The sequence below is a fragment of the Colobus angolensis genome, unplaced genomic scaffold (assembly GCF_000951035.1).
Source record: "Colobus angolensis palliatus isolate OR3802 unplaced genomic scaffold, Cang.pa_1.0 Scaffold622, whole genome shotgun sequence".
Lineage (NCBI taxonomy): Eukaryota > Metazoa > Chordata > Mammalia > Primates > Cercopithecidae > Colobus > Colobus angolensis.
The window spans coordinates 218,982-233,944 of record NW_012119844.1 but is presented as its reverse complement, the minus strand read 5'-3'; the positions used below and the strand labels follow the sequence as shown (position 1 = coordinate 233,944).

The 14,963-nt window shown below is 38.7% G+C and overlaps 1 protein-coding gene across 2 annotated transcripts in view; it reads left to right on the top strand.

Moving 5' to 3' along the window:
• The window catches only part of MBTPS2 (membrane-bound transcription factor peptidase, site 2), a 46,234-nt gene that overhangs the window by 4,267 nt on the left and 27,004 nt on the right, over nt 1-14,963 (top strand). Inside the window, exons 3-6 of one of the 2 annotated variants that reach the window (XM_011963741.1) lie at nt 1,574-1,790; nt 7,552-7,655; nt 9,446-9,573; nt 13,308-14,434. In XM_011963741.1, coding sequence (XP_011819131.1) covers nt 1,574-1,790; nt 7,552-7,655; nt 9,446-9,573; nt 13,308-14,434 — 1,576 coding nt within the window. Of the gene's footprint in view, nt 1-1,573; nt 1,791-7,551; nt 7,656-9,445; nt 9,574-13,307; nt 14,435-14,963 lie in introns of those variants that run through there. The other variant, XM_011963742.1, reaches the window with a different exon arrangement.

Genomic DNA, 14,963 nt, shown 5'->3' with positions numbered 1-14,963 from the left:
TCACACCTGTAATCCCAGCAATTTGGAAGGCCAAGGCAGGTGGATTGCTTGAGGCCAGGAGTTCAAGACCAGCCTGGCCAACATGGTGAAACCCTGTCTCTACTAAAAATACAAAAATTGCCGGGCATGGTGGCATACGTCTGTAGTCCCAGCTACTCGGGAGGCCAAGGCACAAGAATTGCTTGAACTCAGGAGGCCAGAGGTTGGCAGAGAGCCAAGATCACACCACTGCACTGCAGCCTGTGTGACAGAGCAAGACCCTGTCTTAAATAAGTAAATAAATAAATAAATAGAAAATATTAATTGATAAATCCCTACCATGACTGATGAAGAAAAAAGAAACATAAGTAATTAAAAATGAGAATTGAGGCCAGGCACAGTGTCCCATGCTTCATCCCAGGAGTTCGAGACCAGCCTGGGTAACATGGTGAAACCCCATCTCTACAAAAAATATAAAACTTAGCCAGGCGTGGTGGCTTGGGTCTGTAGTCCCAGCTACTTGGGAGGCTGAGTTGGGAGGATCACCTGAGCCCTGGGAGGTCAAGGCTGCAATGAGCTGTGACCGTGCCACCGCACTCCAGCCTGGGTGACAGAGTGAGACCCTATCTCAAAAAGAAAAATTGGAATTGAAAAGAGGACATTACTACAGATTCTATAGACATTAAGAACATAGTAAGACTGCCGGGCGTGGTGGCTCACACCTGTAATCCCAGCACTTTGGGAGGCCGAGGCAGGCGGATCACGAGGTCAGGAGATCGAGACCATCCTGGCTAACACGGTGAAACCCCATCTCTACTACAAATACAAAAAATGAGCTGGGCGTGGTGGCGGGCGCCTGTAGTCCCAGCTACTTGGGAGGCTGAGGCAGGAGAATGGCATGAACCCGGGAGGCGGAGCTTGCAGTGAGCTGAGATCACGCCACTGTACTCCAGCCTGGGTGACAAAGCAACACACCGTCTCAAAAAAAAAAAAAGAACATAGTAAGACTATTAAGAAAATTCTATGCCTATAAATTTGACAGTTTTAATGAAGTAAACAAGTTCCTTGAAAAGCACAACTTATCAAAGTTAGAAAACATGGCAGATTATCTCCACTATAGAAGGGTAGCTTCTAATTATTAAAACAATAGAAAAAAGAAACTATTATTAAATTGTGCCATGTTAATATTTAAGCTCATTTTATCACAAAGTAAAGCTGAAATACAATGCAGACAATAGAAGAGGTAGATGAAAAAGGATGGATGTCTATAACGTCAAAAGGGCTTTCATAACGATATAAGGACAAGATCAAAACAACGTTATGTAAATGAGCAAGTGCATGAGAGGAAACAAACTTTTTCACTGGGAATGATATTCAGATTCTTTAGTTATCAGAGAATTATAAATTATAAAACTGCTTAAACTAAGCTCATGCTTCAGTCAAATATTTGAAGTTCATGTAGGAAAAAGAGGCAGAGTTATTGAAATTTTTTAGCCATTATTTTAAAGCTATGAAATGTGGCTGGTCAGTGAGTTTGCTAGTCCATGAATTGAGAGAAATTGTAAATTAACATAATTTTTTTTCCTTTTGACAGGTTCAATTTTGGAATGGTGTTTGGTGTAATTGCCATGTTTAGCTCATTTTTTCTCCTTGGAAAAACGCTGATGCAGACTTTGGCACAAATGATGGCTGACTCTCCCTCTTCTTATTCTTCCTCCTCTTCCTCTTCCTCCTCTTCTTCCTCTTCCTCTTCTTCGTCATCTTCCTCTTCCTCCTCCTCGCTTCACAATGAACAGGTGTTACAAGTTGTGGTAAGTATCGTCTTTTTGCTTTAAATAACTATCGAAATAGAGATGCAAGATATCACTTCTGACCTAGTGTAACTCCTATCCATAATAGTCTAATAATTTTTAATTTGAAAGTCTAATAATTTTCAAATGACCTGCTTACACAAAAAATTAATAAGAATACAGCAAGGAATTGTTGAAATATTTGGTAGTAGCTGTAGTATTAATGGTAACAGAGAACAAATGAACCATCGTTAAGACTGTCAGCAATTACACAGATATGTGACTGAATGTCTTTTTAAGATGTTAAATGATTGTTACTTTCAAAGAATAACCATGCTGATTTAAGATCTCTATAATGTATAAGTAAATTGCATTCTAATTCTATGCAAAGTGTTTCCCTTTCCTTTTCATGGCCTTCAGAGCCTAACCAATAATATCCGTTTAATTAAAGATATAAGACCGTTCTGAGTGGTCACTGTGATTTCTTAATATGAAGAATAATGTGCTGAGTTGTACTCCTTTAAAACTCATGTGTAGACCTATACCTTATCATTTTATGTCTCCAAAGTTTGGAAGGGGGCTTTATATTGGTTCACTTTTATTTCACATTTTTACATTTATAGTTCCCATTTCCATGAGTCATGGATGTTGTTTTTAATCGTGTTCTTATTAATAGAGTAGACTAGGATTAGTAACAGATTGGGTTTTTTTTTCTTGTCTCTTTGTGGCCTCTACTAGGCTGGGTCACTGGGAAGATTTAGAAGTCATTTGTAGAAAACAATAATCTCTCCTATGGCCATAGCTCTTTCTTAGAGATTAAAAAGATTTACCAGGTGAGGCCTCAGAATAAATTATTTATTTCTTCAGCAAACATTCCCTGCCTTACAGATAAGAAAATCGAGGCACAGACATGTTAAGTCACTTGCCTGTGGTCACAACTCATAACTAGTAGATCCATCATCACTGATCTTAGAGCCTATGGACATTATGCTCTATTATTATTATTATTATTATTTGAAACGGAGTTTTGCTCTCATTGCCCAGGCTGGAGTGCAATGGCACGATCTCAACTCACCACAACCTCCGCCTCCCAGGCTCAAGCAATTCTCCTGCCTCAGCCTCCCGAGTAGCTGGGATTACAGACATGCGCCACCACGCCCGGCTAATTTTGTATTTTTAATAGAGACGGGGTTTCTCCATGTTGATCAGGCTGGTCTTGAATTCCCGACCTCAGGTGATCCACCTGCCTTGACCTCCCAAAGGGCTGGGATTACAGGCATGAGCCACTGCGCCCGGCCTATGCTCTACTTTTAAGAGAGGTAGATAATTCTTCAAGAAACTATAAATAATTTTACTTACAGTTTTATACCTCTAGGTATATGGTGGGAGGATAGGTGGGACTGGAGGCAAGAGAACAGGATAGTGCAGGAAATAAGGTGAGAGATACAGATAGGGTCTAGGTTATGAAGTTTATATTTTACCTGTAGGTAGCAAGTCTATACAAAATGGACCAAAGTCATTAGACTGAAGATGTGGAGATCATTTAAGAGCAGTAATTTATTTTAGAAGTGATAAAGATCTAAAATTAGTGGCAAGGAGAATGAAGGGGATGGATTCAAGTGACCTTTTGGAGTGGAATTCTCAGACCTTGGTGATGAATTAAATGTGAGACTGGAGGGAGAAGGAAAAGTTTAGAATGACTCAGGTTACATGACTGGTTATTGTTCACCAAGAAAGAGGATAAGACAGAAAGACGCCAGGTGGAGAAAATATGATCATTGGCTTATCTGCCTGCCTGAATTAGAATGGCAAAATGTTGTTTAGGGAAGAAATTACTTCTTCTCTACCACTCAGTTTATTCATAGTGCTCACAAAAATATCAGCTCTATTAGGAGAGCCGTGCTTTGGAACTATTAAGAAGTCAGCTGCCCTCTGGAGCCCACCATGCATATTCATGTATAAGTTTAAGAATGTTATGAATCCTGATTTTGACATGAGCTCTTGTCGCTTAGGTAACATACCTTCTGTTTACCCTATAATTCCCGACAGCCTTGTTCAATATTGATTCTCCAAACCATGGCACTCTGTGTTGTTGAAAGTATTCTGTATTCAGTATTCCGGTACATCTAATACCCTGTGTGAATCATGGCAGAGACAGATGGGCAATCGTGTACTGCTGCCAACAAATAAGACCTACCATCTGTTGGTATTATCACACATTCAAATTCCTACTTTATCTCACTCACTAATACATGCAGAAAATAATAAAGAGAAGGAAGAAATGTCCTATTGGACCAAGCTTACTGATTTATTTGAAATTAAGGTAACCAGGATATTTTGTGATATAGAGGGTATGTATGACAATCTTAAGTATGTAAATTTAGAGAGGGGTCAGAGAAAAGTGTAACACTGGAAAGATGTCTGACAACTTGGGAATGGAGCAGGTGTATAAAAAGGGACATAGAAGTTCTTGAAAGAAGTTGCTCAATAGGGTCCAAGTAAAGAGAATTTCAGATAATGAACATTATAAACATCCATTTCCTTTGACTCTTTACCTCCATATCTGGGACTCTAGCTTAAGGAAACACTTTCAAATACAGAAAAAATAGTATTCATTAAGCTCTTTAGCCTAACATTATTTATTATTATGAAGAATTAAAAGCAACCAAAATATCTGAGGAGTGGCTAAATTATTGGATTCTCATTCAATTAGATATTATGCACACATTAAAAATGATTATAACTAGTTTCTGTGGGGCGCAGTGGCTCACGCTTGTAGTTCCAACACTTTGGGAGGCGGAGGTGGGTGGATCACCTGAGGTCAGGATTTCGAGACCAGCCTAGGAAATGTGGTGAAACTCCATCTCTACTAAAAATACAAAATTAGGCGGGTGTAGTGGCGTGTGCCTGTAGTCCCAGCTATTTGGGAGGTTGAGGCAGAACTGCTTGAACCTGGGAGGCAGAGGTTGCAGTGAGCCAAGATCGCACCACTGCACTCCATCCTGGGCAACAAGAGCGAAATCCCAGCACTTTGGGAGGCCAAGGTGGGCGGATCACAAGGTCAGGAGATCCAGACCATCCTGGCTAACACAGTGAAACCCCGCCTCTACTAAAAATACAAAAAAAAAAATTAGCTGGGCGTGGTGGCGGGCGCCTGTAGTCCCAGCTACTCGGGAGGCTAAAGCAGGAGAATGGCGTGAACCTGGGAGGCAGAGCTTGCAGTGAGCTGAGATCGCGTCACTGCACTCCAGCCTGGGCTACAGAGCAAGACTCCATCTCAAAAAATATATATAAATAAAACAACAAAATGATTATAACTAGTTTCATAACTAGAGAAAGGACACTTGGAATTAATGGAATTTAGAAAATGATTCAAGCAGCATTGTTTGAATCTTCAGTTATTAAAGGAGGCTTTTTAGATGAGATTTCTCTGTGTCCACAAAAATAAATTCCAGTTGAATTAAAATTAAAACTTGAAACCATAAAAGACCTTGAAAGAAAAAAGCCAGGTTATCATTTTTATGAACATAGAATGAGGAAGACATACAGCGAATAGTAGAAACCATGAATATTTTTTATATAACAGTAACACCTTTATTTTTTATTTTTTAAATACTTTATTAGAGCAGTTTTAGATTCACAGCAAAATTAAGAAGGTACAGAGGTTTCCCCCTTACAATGATGAACAGACGTGAATATGTCATCACCACCCATAGTTTACATTAGGGTTCACTCTTGGTGTTGTAGGAAACCATGAATACTAATAGATTTGACTACCTAAATTTTATATATCAAAAACTAAAAACAAAGTAAAATTAAAAGGCAAACAAACTGTGGAATACATTTATGTCATGTATTACAAAGGACCAATGCTGATATTTGAAGTGATCTTACAGATCAGTAAGAAAAAGATGAATACTTTAGGAGAAAACAAGTCAGGTCATCAATAGGCAACTCGCAGAAAGACCAAAAAAAAGTCAAAAGTACAGAGAAAGTTCAGCTTTACAAATGGTCAAAGAAATGTAAATCACATTGCAGATTTGAATAAAATGAGCTTGCCCAACGTTATGGAAGGGTCTGCTTTTAGAGTACAATTTGATGATATGTATCAAAATCTTTTAAATTTTGTGTAATAATAGCATTTAATACCCTCTCTGTGAGGCATAACATTAAACATTGGACAAAGATTAGCTCATCTAATCCTCAAAATTACCCTTTTGTGCAAATGTGGTTATTTCCATTTTAATGATGAGAAAATAGGAATGTTGGAGGAATAATGCCAACTTTCCTGAGGTCATTTAGCCAGTTAACAGATAGAGACAGGACCTCAAACCCATAATATGTCTCAAGAGCCCAATCCCTTAGCAAGTATGCTCATCTAAGAATTTCTTCCTCCAAAATATTTAGGTGTGTGTGTCCAAATATCTTCATCACATTATTTATAAGAGCAGAAACTTTTAAAACAATTAAATGCCCAACAGTTTATTCCATAGAACACAGTGTAGCTATTAAAAATCATATTGAAATAGAAAATACTCATGGGAAGATGTCTGTGATACTGTTAAATGAAGGAGCAAATTTCAAAACCAGATTTATAATAAAAGTATAGTTTTTAAATATATGTGTACAGGAAAAGACTAGAAGGACACACATCAGAATGATTCAGAATGGTTTTGTATGTGTATGTATGTTTGGGGAGCAGAATTTTAGGCTTCTGTTTAGCTTTGAATTTTCCAGTTTTCCTGCTTTAAACATATTTTTTATAATTAATATAATAATTGAAAGCAGAAATTTCCTCCAGAGTGATACCTTTTAGGTTCCAACTCCTGGACTGTAAGAAATAGATTCTCAGTATGTAAATGGTATTCCTGAGCCTGGTGTGTCCCACTTAGCCTAATTTATTGTCTCTCTTTAACAGATGACATAACCTGGGAGTGATTACTTATCTTACGAGAATATATCTTTGCTATCTAAAATAAATTGCTGTGCAGCTCTTATCTTCCCTTGTGTATGCAATAATACATAACTGCACATTTTAGGAGCACATGATTGTAAGACAACTCCTGCTTCATATGTTTGTAACATGTCTATATGTTCCAAATGCCTTAATTTTGACATTAAATTTCAATTTTAATGTATTTGTGTATCTTTCACACTATTTTTCTGACCAACATAGTAGACCAACTGATGGAATAGAAGGGTATGATGCTCCCACACTGATCAGGATCCCTATTAGAACAGCTTTCATTACCAACTCACCTATAACTTGAGGATATTAAAATGAAACTCGCTGATTAGTAATATGGGGTTCCTGTATTAATCAACACAAGTACTTGGAACCTTGCAATAACATTTCAGAGGAAGGTCTAGGAATTTTAACAAGCATTCCCAAATCAGGCATCCAGCCTTTGAGGGTGGGTCAGCTGCTGCCTGCTTCACTGTCACCCTGCATTCCTTGGCACTTTGCTGGGCTCCCTCATTCTTTCCCATGGTGAAGACTCCAGGAAGCTAAAGTTTCAACTGTTTAACCTGGTGTTTCCCATTCTCTTTAGATTGGTGTTGTGCTTGTTCCAGAGAAACTGGCTAGTTCGAAAAATGAAATAGTGTTTTTGCTTTTTATTATGATAGAAATGGAGAAGTGAACCATTGTCATATTACCTTTAGTTTGCAGAACATTCAGCTTGAAGGTTTAATACAGAATGAACATCATGTATCTTAGTGCCCAAGTGGGACTCCCCTGCACCCCCACTGATAATTGCTGCCATATTGTGTCTATGAACAGGTTCCTGGTATAAATTTACCCGTCAATCAACTGACCTATTTCTTCGCGGCAGTTCTCATTAGTGGTGTTGTACATGAAATTGGACATGGGATAGCAGCTATTAGGTAATGATATTTACCTTTTTCTTCGTACTACATGCAAAAAAAAGCTTTTCATTTAGGAGGATTTATTACTAAAATCTGCTACATTTGATACTTCACTATTTTTCTTTCTGTGGCTATTGCCTAGTGCATAGCCATCATTTGTTACTTTGAGGAAGCTTCTTTTTTTATAGAGAAGATTAATATGTTGATGAATATGCTCTGTTAACCACGGGCATATCTGTAATCAGGGTCTTTCTATCCTTTGCCTTTGCCAGCGTGGTTATCCTCATGATGTCTCAAATTTTTTTTTACCAAATCCTGAAAGCCAATCTTTCTGTTCATCATTGAGTCAGAATGATAACCACTGTACTCAAAACCCACTCACCTTAGAACTTTATTTGACTTATCAGCTGAAATAATTTCCTGCTTCTGCTTATGTCCTCTGCTGGCTAGAGCACGAAAACTGAAAGCACTGAGTTTAACAAATATCATACTCTATCTGGAAACCCAAGTGGAAGATAAGATGAGACCTGGGACTAGCTTTGAGTATCACGCTCTGTTCTTGGTCTTGGCTTCCCAAATGTATCACTGTAACTATACCTAAGCATTTAGAATCCTATAACGCATATAATGCATACAAAATCATGATGGGGAGAGGGCCAGGTCACAACTCCCCTGCTACCTCCATTGCTAATTACTGCCATAATTAGCAAGCATGCTAATAGGAATGTGTTTTATCCTTTCGGTGTGTGGACCAGAGAAAAGGTTAAAAACCTCTGTTTTGGAAGAGAAGATGTAATCACTTCTTATTACTTTCCGGTTGTTTATGAACAAGAGTCTATTTATTAGCAATAAATCCTCATCTTGACAGAGCATATACTATTACACAGGTGTGCACAAGAGTGGCTTAAAGTGGTGGCTGCTGGGTTTCTTTTTCTTTTTAAATCTCCTTCACCTCTGCTTCCATGTTTTTAGCTTTGCAGCCTTTAGGATTTTACCTACAGACACATCGTTAATAACAGCTTAACAATTTACAGTATGTTTGTAAAAATAACTTGGGTAATTTTTTTTTAAATCCCAACTGCCAAGAAAAAAAATGAACTGTACAGCTGTCTTATATATTTAGTATTAAGCAACAGCACAATATATTTAGGTGATACTTTTTTCTAGGGGGCCTGTTTGGTTTTATGAGACTTAAATATTAATTTTTGGAAAATGAAGTGATAAAAAAATTCTCTTTTTTTCTTAATATGGAGAGCAAAACCTGCTGAAAAAACTGGTTCTCTTAAGGACAATCTGAGCATTATGCATGTTTAAACATACTTACTTAACGTTAGCTTGATAGGAATACACCTAGATAGATCTCTACCATTATTTATAATTGCTAAGAGAAATACAAGTTATTAGGTAATTTACTTGAATTATATAGTCTCCTGTGTCCTTCTCTGATAATAATTCAGAGTAAACCATAAAAATGTTTTTCATTTAGTTTCTCATAAAAGCCATTTCTGTATATATGTGACTAACTTCAATTATTTGCTCAACACATTGGTTTCTAAAAATTTTGAAGTGATGTCTATTTCAGTATGCCCTATGTTACAAAATTCAATTTCACAGATAACCAAATCTGTATATTATTATAAAATTAAGATTATATATAGTATAGATATAATTTTTTGGCTGTTCAGAGGGACTTTTTATTTTTTAAGCAAGAATTCAAATTACAGGGAAAAGTTTGAAGATTATGTACACTATTAATTTGATAAATATAATAATATTAGTAAACTCCTTTTTCTTATGTGATTTCTTAGGGAACAAGTCCGATTTAATGGCTTTGGGATTTTTCTCTTCATTATTTATCCTGGAGCATTTGTTGATCTGTTCACCACTCATTTGCAACTTATATCACCAGTCCAGCAGCTAAGGATATTTTGTGCAGGTAACAGACTTAATTTTGTTTTAATATTCATCTGTGCTTTTAGTTTTGATTTTCTATGGTAAGTGGTTTTTGGAAAATATATCACAAATGACAATACGTTATCTTTTGGTTAATAACTTCAGTTTATAAGACCCCCTCAAAAGTAGAGGAGTAAAATAATTTACATTCCAGTTTCTTCCTTAAAACCAACTAAAAACAACATAAATTAATTTTTAAAAATTTAAAAACAGAAGAAAACTTTGTTTTGTCCGCAACATAAACTCACAAACTATGAAGAATGTCAACTCAGCTGAAATAGAATGAAATTTGCATCAAATCAAGGGAGAACATGAAGAATTGACTAAGAGATAAATCAAAAGTATCCAGGAATGGAGAAGAAGGGTTATGAAAGGATGGGTAGTGAACTCTAGCACTGTCAGAGTTCAGTCAGAGAAACAGAATCCCTTGGAGATGGAACCGCAGTTCCAGCTGAGTGAAACTGACATAAGACAAATTCATCACAACCCTGCATCACTTTTAATGGAATAACTGAGGCTAAGCAAGTGTGGAATTAGAATTCTCAAACTAACAACAACAACAAAAAATTGAAGATGGGAAAAACAAAAACAGGAAATGTAAATACTAATTTCCTCAACTTCATAGTGGAGAGGACATCTGCCTGAACTTGATAAATCAGGAAATAGAGGCTTGAGTATATCACTTAAGATCGTAAATGTAAACAAGATCTAAAAACACACATAAACTTTTCAAGTTATCACAGTGAAAGCATGAAACACAGACCAAAGAAAACAGACCCTATATCAAAAGATAAACCATGGTAATGAATTTAAGACCAAAACACATTTATTTTGTCAATAAACATAAATGAAATAAGCTCACCTGGCCGGGCGTGGTGGCTCAAGCCTGTAATCCCAGCACTTTGGGAGGCCGAGACGGGCGGATCACGAGGTGAGGAGATCGAAACCATCCTGGCTAACACAGTGAAACCCCGTCTCTAATAAAAAATACAAAAAACTAGGCGGACGAGGTGGCGGCCGCCTGTAGTCCCAGCTACTCGGGAGGCTGAGGCAGGAGAATGGCGTGAACCCGGGAGGCGGAGTTTGCAGTGAGCTGAGATTCGGCCACTGCACTCCAGCCTGGGCGACAGAGTGAGACTCTGCCTCAAAAAAAAAAAAAAAAAAAAAGCTCACCTACTGAAAGAAAGATGCCCTTAGTTTGTATTTAAAACATGTCCCAAATGTGTGATGTACAAAATAAATCTGTCTAAATAATTACTCAAAAATATTGAAAGTAAAATGATGAGCAGAACATAACATGCAAATGGGGACAGAAAATAGGACCAAAAGCATTAAATGAGGGCCATTTAACAATAATAAGGAATATAAGCCACAATGAAAATACAACATTTGTGAATCTTACTGTATCAAGTAACAAACCATCAGAGCAAAACAAAAGTGGGAAAAGTATAAGAAGAAACAGGTAATAAAAAGACTCACCTTTTAATACATGGCAGATAAGTATAAAAAAGTTAGGCTAAGGTAAAAATAGGTATGTCAAACTCTATACCATGAACACAGAAGACAATATTTTTTTTCAAATGCCCATGGGACTTAAAGTCTCAGTAAATTTCCAAGAGAAGACTAGCAAACTAAGTAAAAACTACCTGAAATTTAGAAATTTATCTTAATCACACCTTGGATCAATTTAATTCAAACCTGTGATTTCAGTAGGTTTAAAAATTATGATGATGAAATCATTTTACTGAGATAATGTTTAAAGTTTTGCTAAAAGAAAAATGCACTGCCTTAGGCAGTTATGCAATTACAAATGGAAATAGATCAGTTAACTATTCAACTTAAGAAAAGAACTGTAAGATAATTAAGAAATGATGACATAATTAGTAAGGATATAGGCAGAAAATAATAAATTAGAAAAAACAAAACTAGATCTGTTAAATCCAAGAGCTCTTAAAAAAAAAAAAGGTCGAACAATGAGAAAAAGCATCTAAAGACAATTAGCAATCAGATTGTGGAATGACAATTGATAACAGAGAAAATAAAAACAATTATAAGTGTTCTTTGCTCATCTCCACAAAAAATTTCAAAAACCTGTATAAATATAAGAAAATAAAAATAGCTGAAATTAACCCAAGAGGCAATCAAAAAAATCTAAATAGGCAAATAATTATAATGGGAGAAATTAATAAAGTTGATAAAGAATGCCCTTTCTTTTGAGATGGAGTCTCACTGTGTTGCCCAGGTTGGAGTGCAGTGGCGTGATCTAGGCTCACCGCAGCCTCCATCTCCCAGATTGAAGCAATTCTCCTGCCTCAGCCTCCCGAGTAGCTAGGATTACAGGTACGAGCCACCACGCCCGGCTAATTTTTGTATTTTTAGTAGAGACGGGTTTCATCATGTTGGCCAGGCTGGTCTCGAACTACTGTCCTCCTGCCTCAGCCTCCCAAAGTGCTGGGATTACAGGTGTGGGATTATTGCGTCTAGCCAAGAATGCCCTTTCCTATGTGGAATTCTTTCATACCTTGAATGAAAAACTTTTCTTTTAGATTCAAATTTAGTATAAACTTTCCAGATCACATAGAGAAGGAAACTAAGATTTTTTTCTTAAAGCCAAATACAACACTGATTAGAACATCTGGTGAAACACAAAACAACCTACAGACACATGACCTATCAAGAATACACTGGTGGTTGAAATCTGTTTGAATGTGATAAATATTATTTGCCATTAGGGAAAAAAAAATTCATCTCAGAAGATATTGAGACAGTCTTTAACAAAATTCAACATCCATTAATACTTTAAAAAATCCTGGCCAGGAGCGGTGGCTCACGCCTGTAATCCTAGCATTTTGGGAGGCTGAGGCAGGTGGATCACAAGGTCAGGACATCGAGACCATTCTGGCTAACACGGTGAAACCCCATCTCTACTAAAAATACGAAAAAAAAAAAAAAGAGCCGGGTGTGGTGGCGGGCGACTGTAATCCCAGCTACTCTGGAGACTGAAACAGGAGAATCGCTGGAACTCAGGAGGCGGAGGTTGCAGTGAGCCGAGATCGCGCGCCACTGCACTCCAGCCTGGGCGACAGAGCGAGACTCCATCTCCAAAAATAAAAAATCCTTAGTAAAAGTAGGAATAGCTGCATACATCATAATAGCACAACACTTAGCACTCCTATTAAAGGACAAGACAAATTCTACTATCAACTATTACTGATATTAAATGTCGTGTTAGTGCAATTAAATAAGAAAAGCATAAAAGGAGTAGGCTTTTTTGGCAGATACTGTTATATGGGATGGAAAGGAGGGGAAGACATGAAAATCAACTGAAATGAAATACATAAAAAATCAGTAAAGAGCCTGCTTACGAAATATTCGAAAAACAATACCTGGGCGGGGCTGCAGGGCGGCGCACGTGAATACGTGGGCATGTGCGTGGGTACGTGGGCACGTGCACGTGTTTTTCGGGCCGCCAGACGCGCCAGTTGCCTAGGCGCATGCGTCTGATATCCCAGAAGCACCTGCGCCTTCCGCCTCAGCCGCTCGTGCTTTTCTCAGGCTCGTGCCTTCCCCAGACTCGCGCCTTTCTCTGCAGCTCGCGCCTTTTTCTGCAGCTCGCGCCTTTCTCTGCAGCTCGCGCCTTTCTCTGCAGCTACCACCTCACTCCCCTCAGCGTTCTTTTTCCCACGGTCTTCCTGTTGCTGCTAACCTAACTCTCAGCCATGGCCTCCAACGAAGATTTCTACATTACACAAGACCCGGAGATTCCGGCAGATATTGTGGGGCTCCAGGACATCAATGTGGAGCCCCTTCCTATGGTGGACATTCCGATGGAAAGCATCCAGTACGAGGATGTCAGTGGCAATTGGATCTATGGTGGCCACAACGATCCGCCTCTGATCGCGCTGCAGCCGCTTTTCATGAACACGGGCTATGGCGACCACGACCAGGAAATGCTCATGGTGCAGACACAAGAGGAAGTGGTGGGCTATTACGGCTCAGACAACCTGCTAGGCAACGACTTGGAGGACCAGTTGACCATCCCGGATAGCACTGAAGACGAGCACTTCCAGCTGACCCTGGCCTCTCTGTCAGCCTCGGCGGCATCGACATCAACCCAGAGCCGCAGCAGAAAGCGCAGCAAAGAGCCCTGCAAAACGCGCAGCAGCAAGAGTGCCACCAGCACTGAGGCCACGCCGGCGGGCAGCAGCTCCAACAAGGGCAGCAGAAAGTGGGAGCAGAAGCAAGTGCAGATCAAAATGCTCGAGGGTGAGTTTTCCGTGGCTGTGTGGTCCGCTAACGATAACAATGACCAAGGGGCAGTGGGTGAAGGCCAGGCTGAAAACCCACCTGATTATTCCGAGTACTTGAAAGGGAAGAAACTTCCTCCTGAGGGATTACCAGGCGTTGATCTCTCAGATCCTAAACAGCTGGCAGAATTTACTAAAATGAAGCCCAAAAGGTCCAAAGGAGAACTTCCCAAAACAGTCCCTTGCTCTCATAGTGGCTGCGAAAAGATGTTCAGGGATTACGCCGCCATGAGAAAACATCTCCACATCCACGGGCCCAGAGTCCACGTATGTGCAGAATGTGGCAGAGCTTTTATTGAGAGCTCAAAGCTGAAACGACACCACCTGGTTCACACCGGCGACAAGCCCTTCCAGTGCACATTCGAAGGCTGCGGGAAACGCTTTTCCCTTGATTTCAATTTGCGCACACACTTGCGCATCCACACCGGCGATAAGCCCTTCGCGTGCCCCTTCGATATCTGCAATAGGAAGTTCGCTCAGTCAACCAACCTGAAAACCCACATCCTGACGCATGTGAAGAGCAAAAACAGCCCGTGAAAAGGAGAAGACCCCTCTCAGACTTGGGAAGTATCTTCCAGGACTGCGGTAGGGAATAAATATGCCTCTCAAAGCTTTGTATGTTGTTTCTAAGAGTTTTAAAAAACTGAATCCTACACATCTAAGGTTCATGTTTTGTTAGAGTAGTAAAAGTACAATTTAAAAGTTTTTTAAAAGTAAACCTTGACGTAAGATAATAATGCTAAGATGCCATAGCTTGTTCTGTAACCGTGTTTTTGTAAAGTTTGGTCCCAACAGGAGAAAAGTTCATAGACTTCACATCAAGAGACGGTTCTTACAAACTGTGTTTAAAATGGGACTTTTCACATTCTTACAAATAGGAAGTTCATTTATTGTTTACAATGCTTTTAAAAAACTTGTAAAAAAATTCAAAATGTTCATGTTTATACTTTTAGGAATATGCTTAATAAGTCTGTATGGTTTTTCTGGAGGTTGATAACTTTGGGAAAGATTTACTTTAAAAGAGTGAACAATTATATGCATACGCGAAGTATTTTCCTGCTTAAAA